We start from the raw sequence: 11013 nt of genomic DNA on the forward strand, positions 1-11013 counted from the left end.
GCGTGATGCTCGCATCGCATTATCAGAGAACTGACTTGAGGGCCCGACTGCCCCCTTTCCAGCCACCTCCCTGCTAACACACCCAGGAAAGCAACAGAAGATGGCCCAAGTATGTGTGCTACTGTCAACAATGTGGGAGACCAGATGCATCGAGAGAAGAGACTAAATTTGGAGGGAAAAACTCAGTTGTAGAATCTCACGAATGGTGTCAAGGGCAGGAGGGAACGGAGGGCCATGGACGTCAGGATTTGAACCGGTGTGTGGATTGAGTCACAGATTAACCACACACGGTGGAAAGATCATGGCAGGGAGAGAGGACACAGAATGGAGGGCAGGGGCAGAGGCTGGCAGGCTGGGTGCTGAGCTAAGTCCTTCCACCTTAGGTAACAGAGGCTGTGCAGTCATTTGGGCTGGTAGGGGGTTATGGAGAGTGGGGGCGGAGGGAGACGAGCCAGGCGGCGGGGCTTCAGTACTATCCTCTCCCTCTGCGGGTGGAGCGGATCCTCCGTCCTGCCCAGTTCTTACACCCCAGAACCGATCCCCTACCCTCCTGGAGCCCCAAGTGTGGGCACCAACACTCAGGTGTACTAATGCGCCAGAACCTGGTGCAGCCGCACCCCTAACACCGTGAGAAAACACCTTGAAACACCTGTCAGCATCGTTAGCACACGGAAGACTCGGGTAACCAGTCTTTCCAGTAAACAGTTCAAGATGAGTTTAAGGCTGGTTCTTAAAACCTCTAAGCAGTAAAAAATAGCCAGCAATGACTCCAAAAAAATGGCTAAATTTAAAAAAGAAAGAAAGAAAATCACTTTATAATGCAGAATAGTCCTAAAATGCTTTTGGCAACAAAACTACCAATATGGAAGTGAATATGGAGCAGATAACAGAATTTGGTTTCCTTTTGCATCTCCACAAATATTCAGACTGCAGCAAGAACACTGGGAGAAGAGGCCAGCCTAAAGCGCTCCCAGCCCTGCTCCCCATGAGCCTCTTTCCTAGCTGGCGGACTGGAGATGGGGCCACAAGACCATTGCTATGTCCATTCAGTGACCAGCAGGCACACCCGACGCCGACCAGTGCAGAAACGCCATTACCGAAACCACAGGCCAACACCAGCAGGCCTCAGAGCTCTGGTCCTCACATCGTACCACATGGCTGCTCCAGGCGCTCACACCACCCCAGGCTGAGAGTGAGACGCGCATCTCCCTCCCTGCAGCCCAGGCACAAATGGAGGAGCAGGGGCCCAGGCCAGGAAGAGCCCGCAGCCAACCCGGGGCTCACACACAGAGGCCCTGCAGGCCCCTCAGCCTCCTGCTCCCTCTCCAACTGTACATTCAGACCCCCCTGATGGTTTTTGATCTGGGACTCGGTCCTTAGCCTCACTCAGCCCTGACCAGATTGCTCCCAGGGTCAGTACGGAATAACCCAGATCATTAACACCTGACTCCCTAAGAGGGCAGTGCCCTACTCAACCAGCAGGCAGTTCTAATCCCGAGGCAGGCGCGGAGACGCTGCCGGCTCACCTCACCCTCGGTGCTGGCGGCCTTGGCACTGGGCAGCTTCCCACTCTGCGCACCGACCATGAGCCCACCTCACGCCTGCGCTTCGGTGCTGAGGACCGGCAGGGGGCACCTGAGGACGCCCCCTGCGTCCCCTGGGGACAGACAGCTGCCCTACCTGCAGCTCGGACTCGCAAGAACCCGGCCTGGCCTCTCCCGCCTCAGCGCCCCCAGCAAGTTGCCCCAGGTGCTCCACGCACTGGTCCGCTTGCGTGCCCTCCTGGCCGCGGTTCTCCAGGGAGCCAGACCCACAGTACAGACAGGGGTGCAGGAGGCAGGGATGTGGCTCACCTGTTGACGGGGGAGGGGGGCGAGCTACCGTGTCCCAGGAGGCCGGTCCTCGAAGTGGTATCCAGGAGAGCCAGGAGCGTGGCGTGGGCCACAGCGACCAGAGCGCAGGCAGCCGCTGCGGGCGAGCTCCGGATCGGGCAGCCACAGAATCTGGGGTTCTGACGCCAAGGTGGGGAAACGGCGACTTGCAGGCGCGAGCTCACCCTTCCTCCTCGACCGGCTCGCCCGAGCCCGGGACTGATTGGGCAGCGCCGCCCACCCGAAGGACGGATCCCCGCGAGGGCCGGGACTCCCAGGCTGGGCCAGAGAGACCCTCGCAGACGTCCCTGGGGCCGCCAAGTCATCCTGGCCCATGGCACAGGAGGTGCGGGTCCAGGACGCGCTCCAAGGCTGCGTCCTGCGCCCAGCTCTAAGCAGCCCCTGCTCTGGCCAAGCGCCCCGGAAGCAGTGGCAGAAAATCAGCAGTCAGGAACCCAGGCTGGAAATCAGGTCCTGCACCAGGTGTTCCCAATTTGATGAAGATGTTGCTTAACCCACCTCTTGTCCACCTCTCAATGAAGAAAAAATTGCCAGAGAGGAAGTCCACCGTATTAAATAAAATTCTCCGGGGGGCCCTGGACCCGGATCAAGCACCTGCACTGGGTCCCACAGATCACACCAACACGGTTCTATCACAACCCTGGGCTGGCTGCACAACAGCCTGCGGCCAGTTGACCGCTCAGGCTGTAGACAATTAACTCGTTCCCAGCAGCCACCTGACAGGCATGCTGCTCCCCTGGCCACGGTGGCTGACGGTCCTGAGGACCTGGGGTCCTTGGAGGACTCCTCCCAGAGGGAGCCCAGCCGCTGGTCACACTGTCTAGTCACTCAGGACAATTCTGACACAAATGAAGACGAACAACACTCACTGTGCTGTTACTAACAGGTAACACTCACTGTATGAACGAACCAAAAATGCGACCTGCAACTGTATTTACAGCAGCACAACTCAGAATAGCGAAAACCTGGAAACAGATGCCTGTTGAAAGAGGAATGGACAAGAAACGGTGGTACATCTACTCTATGGAATACTACTCGGCCAGAAAAAGAATGAAACCCTACAGTTCGCAATAAAATGGTCCCAAGTGGAGACCATTATGCTCAGTGAAATAAGCCGATCCCCAAAAGACAGATACCATAGTTCTCTCTGCTCTAAGGCATCCTTTATGCAAATCACAAGATTAACAGACGTGAGTAGTTAAGTACCTACATGTGTTCTCACAGGTGAACTGCATGATGGACGCTAGCATACCCGGAAGTAAAGGCAGTGTGCAGCCGCCTCTCCGCTCCCACGGCAACTGCACAGTACGACACCAGAGTTCCTACCTTTGCTGTACCTACCATGCCAGGATGCGTTTCAATAGTGGAAAGCTAAGCTTGTAACTGTTGCGGAGGGACTATAGCGCTGTGAAAATTCAGGGGAAGATGGTGGGGAAGATGGCGGGAGAGGAAACAAGGAGGGAGGAAGAGGAGGGGGCGGGAAGAACCTTTGTACCTACACAAATGTATCATGGAAAATAATAATAATAAACAGTGAATGAGGAAACACAAATGAGGAGGAAAACCATGAAGAAAAGTAAAATGACACCAGCTCTATTAACTACACTAAGAGTCCTAATTAAGCTGATCATCCTGTTCAAATATCGAGATTAAACACGAGGGGAAAAAAAATCTAGCAATAAAAAATGTCAAGCCAAGAACTGGAAGTGCATAAAATATAAAGAACAACAAAAGAGGAAAATAAACAAAGCAAGTGACAACAAAATAAGCCAAAAAAGAAATGAAATCTTTAAGGACAATAAATACAAAAAGGAAAGCAAAATAAACAGTAGAAAACCAGAACAAAATAATCAAAACAGGGAAATAATAGATCAGCAAAACAGCAGCAAAGATAGTGTGTGTATGTGAATAATATTTACAAAGCATTCACACCGAAATATTAAAAACTGCTAGATACAAAAGTCAATTTTGATGATGACAGTGAACTAAGAAAACCAACAGTAGGAAGTAGCAGACAGGAAAACCAGACCCCACCCCCAGCCCGGCATCTCACAGGACTAGGGCAGCAGGCGTGGCCCCCAATGGACAGTGTCTTCCTCGTCCACACAGGGAGGCAGTGGGAAATCAACCTCAGCAGGAAAACTGGAACATTCACAGAGAGGTGGAAAGGATACGGCATGCTCCTATAGGACTTCAAGGCCAGAGGACAAATCGCAAGCACCATTAGACGCCCCCCAGGTGGGTGGGTGACTGGCCTCGCAGGCAGACGCCAGGTGGGGCGCCCGGGTCCCGTGTCAGGACCTGGACTGACTCCTGGTTCCACCTCGCACAGTTCCAACTGCAACCAGTGTGGAGTCTGGGAGGCAGCAGGATGGCCCGAGCAGCTGGGCCCTGTCATGCCGGTAGGAGATCATAGTTCTTGCCTCCAACCCCGGGGGAGTCTGGCCCGACCCTGGCTGAGCTGCCATCTGGGGAGTGACAGGGCAAATGGGAGCAATAGCCGGCCTTGCTCTGTCTACCTCTCCGATACATCAACCTTAAAATAAATGCACAGAGACAAGAGGGAAAATAGCAACACAGCACAGCAGAACCTGGGGTTGCAGGAAAGCAGTGCAAAGGCACACATTTACAGTTATAGATGCGCAAGTGAAGGAAGAAGAAAGAGGCTGTAGCAACAACCCAACATCACAAATGAAGGAATCAGACAAACAGAACATATTAACCTAGCCCACACAAAAGAAAGGAACCAAAAGCTAGAACACAGACTTACGGAACAGAGAAAATCAGCAAACACAAAGGGATCTTGGAAAATAGGACTTAAGTGCGTCATCTACGAAGCAGATCGACTCAGGGAAGAAGCAAGAAGAGTCCAAGCCAGAGAGGACGTGGGGACTGGTGCCGCGCCAAGAGCAAGGGGCAAGGAGGAACAGTGCCCCCACACAGCACCGGTCACACAAGCACAGTGACGCGGACAGAAGTCTAGAACCAGCACACCAGCCTCGACTGGTCACACGGTGATGGGAGATCTGCAGGCTGAAAACCAGCAAGGAGATTCGGTTGTTTACTAAAACCCTCCCCTCTATGACCAGCCCTGGACTTGACAGCTTCATGGGTGAATTCTACCACTTAAGCAGAACCTACACCAATCCTTCCCAAACACTGAAAGAGAAGAGTCACTTCTAATTATTCCTGGAAATAATTAGCCCTGCTTTGAAATCAAAGCCTGACAAAGACATGACAAACACAAAGGATGTCAGGGGCACAGTGGGTTAAGCTGCCCCTGAGATGTCGACTGAGTGCAAGTTCATGTCCCAGCTGCTCCACCTTCCCTGCTAATGAATGTCTCTAGAAAAAGCAACAGAAGATGCTGCCCACGTGCGAGACCCGGATGAAGCCCTGGGCCTCCAGCTTCAGCCTGGCCCAGCCCTGGTCAATTATGACCATTTGGGGAGTACACCAGTAGATGGAAAATCTCTCTCTCTCTGCCTCCTCATTTTATTTTTATTAAATCTACTTTTCAATCAGAGTCACAGAGGGGACCTTGAACCCGAGAGCACAGGAAAAAGGACCAGCAACACCCAGGGAGCAGGTGTTCCAGGAGTGGTCCCGGGGAGGGGGTCCTCACACACTGTGGGAAGAGGACCTTGGAGTCCCGTGGGCCACTGTACAGCGTGGAGTGTGGGGGGACTAACGAGACCTCAGAGCCAGAGTGACGGAGTTGGCCCCTGCTGACCCTCCCACTCAGGCAAAGTTTTGAGCTCGGGTCTCCCCAGATGGCAATTATCAGGAGATAACAGAGAGAGACGTGGAGACAGGTCACATGCCCACTGGGGACTCCACGTTCTGTGCTCCCAAGTGAGGTCATGTCAGCTCTATGCAGACACCAACATGACATCCACAGAGATGAGCTCAGCATGGCCTTTCCTTAAAGCGCTCAGGTGCTTCTTAGGTGCACGGAATCCCCTACACGCGCCTGCCTGGTGAGTGGCTCTTCAATGCACAGACATACAGGGACGGAGGGGACACGGGGCAGTGGCAAGTGGGGTGGAAGCTGCAGAGGAGACATCAGCTGTGTCTGCCATGCTCAGCCCGGCGGGGGGGGGGGTTCTCTATGGAAAGTAATGGGGAGGGCTGCTTCTAAGGCACTGAGCCCTTTCAATTCCAGGTATAGAAAAATAGAGGATTTTCCCCAGGTAATAATTAGCCTTGGGTTTCTACTTTTTTTCTTTTTTCTCTCACTAAGATGCCCTTTTGGAGCTTGCTGCAGCACTAACTCAATTACATACTACATTATCTTGTGAGTGACAACCTAAGCATCACTCGGGCAGGTGCATGCGATGAGGGAACGTTAAGTTGTAGCTCCTGGTTTTATGAAGCATTCTGTTATTTTCTCCCCACTTCATGACCGAGTAGAACTGTCCTCTGTACTTGCTGTGGTCTTTGGTGATGAAACAATAACCTAGGTATCCTGAGGAGGAAGTGAGTGTACCCTCCTGTCACTGCTAGAGCTGCACCTGCTCCTCTTTGGTGTGACGCTCACAGCTTTTTAATGAATGATGTCACTCTGCAGCTGGTGCTGCTGCAGGTAGATGATTCCAAATGCAAGGACGGTGATAGCACGTCAGCTTGCTCTCTTTCAAGCAATGCTGGACATATGCAGTCAGACACCCTTGATTCACACATGCCCACAGCAAGCTGCCCAGGGAGTTCACATCACTATGTGCATGAGTCTTAAAAAATCAAACTAAATTAAAGATTTCACAGAAATGACATAATAGAAAGTTTCAGAACTATGTCATTTATGAACTAATGTGCATCTATTTAAAGTGATTCTTTAAAGCATTATCACTGCATATTTTATTTTTTTATTTTAATTTTTGAAATTTATCGTATAAGTCTGTATAGTCTGTATAGTCCCCCCAATTTTTACCCCCTGACTGATTTTTCCCATATTGTCACAATAGTGCATTTCTTCATAAGGAATTACAAATTCCATCAGTCTGTATATTTTATTTATAGGAGACAGTGTACAAAACTAGGCCTGCGCCATCTCTAACAACATTGAAGACAAGAATACCATTTAGGGCAATGTGCTGGTGATCACATGGACCCATATCGCTTGGGAAACAAATGTTCTTTGATTCATGTTTTCCTTTTTTTATTATTTTTCTCATAAAATATTTTATTTACATATTTTAAAATGTGTCGATTCGATCTTATGAACAACAGTGCGTTACCTATAGGGTACAGATGATTTCAAAGCAGCGTGCGCCGAGCACATCAGGTCCTTGACACGATGCTGTGACGGCGCCGCAGGGCACCCCTCTTTTGTTTGCTCATGACACAGGTATTGGGGTAGAACGAGCCGTAGTCAGCCCCCTCTGCTGTGTGACCACAGGGCCTGAGTCCCTCAAGCTGACTCTGATTTGGCACCCTAACTTCCTCCATCTCCCCCTGCCATCCCCCTGGCCTCTCGTGATCACTGTACTGAGGTCAGAGTTTGTAGTTTCCATGCATGGGGGTGCCCACCTTCCTGTGCCTGGCTTATCTCACTTAACACGTCTTCCAGTTCCATCTACTGTGCTGCAAATGGCAAGATTTCTTTGTTTGAGGTTGAGTAATATTCCACCGTGTGCATACACTGTACCTCCTTTGTCCACTCTTTGCTAACAGATCCCTTTGATTCCCTATCTTAATTATTGTGGCGATAATAAGCAAAGGGGTGCAGGTGGGGTGGTCTTTGACATAATGGTTTCCTGTCTTCCACATCTATCCCCAGCAGTGGGAGCACCAAAGCACATGGAGATGTATCTCTACCTATAAAGGGATTTTTCTACTGTGCTCCCCTGCGGCTGTGTTGATTAACATTCCCACAAAGGATGAACTCTTAGCAGAGTTTCCCCTCTTCTGCACATAAGACGTGCACGTATTACTAGGGCACCTTCTTCTCATCTTCAAAGGGGGCAGACCCACATATGCTGATCGGGAGAACAGAGGAAGCCACGCCACTTTGCCTGACCACTGCTTGGGAGAAAGATAAGCTTGTATGTATGTATGTATGTATGTATGTATTTATTTATTTATTCTTAAACCACTAGAGGATTTTCCTTTTAGGAAAATCCAATTCTCTGATACTGTAAACAATTCAGCTCTGAATTCTGAAATGATATCCCAGGTACATGACTAACATTAGAGCTTCCTTTACTTTTTTCCCTTTCAGTTTTTTTTTTAAATTTTTTTTTTAAGATTTCTTTATTTTATTACAAAGTCAGATATACAGAGAGGAGGAGAGACAGAGAGGAAGATCTTCTGTCCGATGATTCACTCCCCATTTGAGCGCAACGGCCGGTGCTGTGCCGATCCGAAGCTAGGAGCCGGGAATTTCCTCCAGGTCTCCCACATGGGTGCAGGAACCCAAGGCTTTGGGCCATCCTCGACTACTTTCCCAGGCCACAAGCAGGGAGCTGGATGGGAAGTGGAGCTGCCGGGAATAGAACCGGTGCCCATATGGGATCCTGGCGCGTTCAAGGCGAGGAGATTAGCCGCTAGGCCACGCCGCCGGGCCCAAAGATTTCTTTATCTGAATGGCGGAGCTACAGAGAGAGCACAGGCCTCAACACTTGGGCCATCTTTCATTGCCTTCCCAGACACGATAGCAGAGAACTGGATCACAAGTAGAGCAGCCAGGATATAAAATAACACCCACATGGGATGCTGGCATTATAGGCAGCAGTCTAACCCACCTTGCCACAATGCCAGCCCCATCACTTCTGCTTCCTCTTAGTTTTTTTTTCCTACAGAGCCCATGGTTTAAGGATCCAAGAAGCCATCTTCCCCAACACCCCCCACTGTTATATGCTGTTTGTTTGTCACTATGCGATTGGGATCCATTTTACATGTTATGCTTCTCCTACATCAGAATGGAATTGAACCAAAGCTGTGTTTTACAGAGGACATAGACCACCCCCCTGGGCTAAAGTACATTTTCTATGATAATTTTTGCACTGGGTCTTATAAAGCCACAGATACTGTTTGCCTTAGGGAGATGAAAGTTTGGGCTCCTAAGGAGATCCATTGGGGGAATGAGTTGGTTTTCTGGGCTTTAATTAAACTTTAACGTTGGATGAACCTGAAACTATTATGCGTGTGGTCCTATTTCCTACCCACGTGTTCTGCTGAGAGCTGACCCCTGGGCTCTGCTCCTAAGGGCTAGAGCTTCTGACATGCGATCAAAGCTGGTATGGGGTGGGAACAGGTTGGGGAAGTCAGCGAAAAGACCCAAAATGACAAAGGAGTTCCCTAAACAAAGGTGTTACAATATTCTGTTATTTTTGTAATTTTTGACATCTTTTCTCCCTTAGGCAGAGTTGACCAACTATTAAAAGAATAAACTTAAGTCCCTTACATCATACACGTAAGGACCTGCTTAACAAAAAATATTTCTAAGATGCCATTGTGTTTCAGATCTAATTCCATGCTTGGTAGGTAGACTTCACCCACACTCCCACACAGTATCTCGAGGAACCAGGTCCCTCTCAGGGTTTTGCATATTGCAGGAGAGTAGGCACTCTGACATGGGATGCAGGTGTCCCAAGTAGGGTCCCAGACATGTGGTAGCTTTCAATGTGGAGGAAAGCTTATTGAGACTGTAGATCAAAGATGCTGTGCACAATGCAGCCATGAAAAACAGACGGGGCCTCTTTGGGGTGGAGGGGGACTTGGGCGTCCATTGGAGGGAAGCAATAGGCTGCAATTGATCCCCATATTTTGTTAATGATGGTGGTGTGGGTGGAAAGAAATGAAGGTTCCAATATTTGTAATGAAAGATTATTCCTCATTTTCTCCTCAGATACACACTGTTATGTGCTTCTTTCACCTATAATATGAATAAAAATAGCAAAACAAACTATACCAAACCACTTAAATGAGATACACCTATTACACCGAAATCGGCACTGGGGTCTCAGCCAACGCCTTCCTCCTTCTCTCCCACATCCTCAAATTCTTACTCCAGCACAGACCCAGGCCCACAGACCTACCCATAGCTCTCCTGGCCCTCACCCACCTGGTGATACTGGTCATTTCGGGGTTCATGGCTACAGACATGTTTGAGTTCTGGGGCGTCTTGGATGACATCACATGTAAAGCAATTGTCTACGTGTACCGGGTGCTGCGGGGCCTCTCGCTGTGTATCACCTGCCTGCTCAGTGTCCTCCAGGCCATCACCCTCAGCCCCAGGAGCTCCTGGTTGGCCAAGTTCAAACACACACACTCTGGTCACAGCCTAGGCTCTCTCCTTCTCTTGTGGGTCTTCTATATGGCTGTCAGCAGTCACCACATATACACCATCATGGCCACCCCCAATGGGACCTCAGACAATCCACTGTTCCTCAGTGAATTCTGCTCTGCTTGGCCCATGAGCTACTTCCTCAGACAGATATTTTCAATGTTGGTGACTTTGAGAGAAGTCCCCCTTATAGGGCTCATGGCGCTCTCCAGTGGCTACATGGTGACTCTCCTGTGCAGGCACAAGAGGCAGTCCCGACACCTTCACGGCACCAGCCTTTCTCCACGAGCCTCCCCCGAGCACAGGGCCACTCTCAGCATCCTGCTGCTCATGGGCCTCTTCACGGTCATGTCCATCCTGGACTGCATTTTCTCTTCTTCTAGAGTCATTTGGAGCACCAACCCGACTTTTTATCGTGTCTACATTATCGTGGCCCACAGCTATGCCACAATCAGTCCTTTGGTGTTCATCTGTACTGAAAAACGCTTAGTCACCTTGCTGAAATCCATCTGGATATTTAACTCTCAAGGGATGGGTAAGCTCCCTAGATGAGCTGCTGCTCTGGCTGCAGAAATGCTTTCCCAGGCTTTATCATGGCATCCACTGTACTGGGTTAGGGATCATGTGGAGTTGAGCTTTACCTGAGTTACTTACTTTGATGCATGTATATGGCAAGGTCATACTAGATTGCGGGACCACATGTATGCTTGAGTGAACACAGGTGTACTTTCTGTGTGTGTGGCTCCTCACACAGAAGTATGAGTTAGATCTCACTTGTCACTGTGCTATGTGATCCAGACACTTAGAAAATTCCACACCACTTTCTGATCATTC

At 50.0% G+C, this 11013-nt stretch overlaps 1 protein-coding gene across 1 annotated transcript; it reads left to right on the forward strand.

The window, feature by feature from the left end:
- Positions 1 to 9668: 9668 nt before the first annotated feature.
- Positions 9669 to 10731, forward strand: LOC131482937 (vomeronasal type-1 receptor 105-like). The gene is given in 3 exon segments (XM_058679177.1): positions 9669 to 9676; positions 9742 to 9790; positions 9793 to 10731. Coding segments are annotated over 3 exon segments (996 nt in total).
- The last annotated feature ends 282 nt before the right edge of the window (positions 10732 to 11013 follow it).

This window comes from Ochotona princeps, chromosome 21 (assembly GCF_030435755.1).
Source record: "Ochotona princeps isolate mOchPri1 chromosome 21, mOchPri1.hap1, whole genome shotgun sequence".
Lineage (NCBI taxonomy): Eukaryota > Metazoa > Chordata > Mammalia > Lagomorpha > Ochotonidae > Ochotona > Ochotona princeps.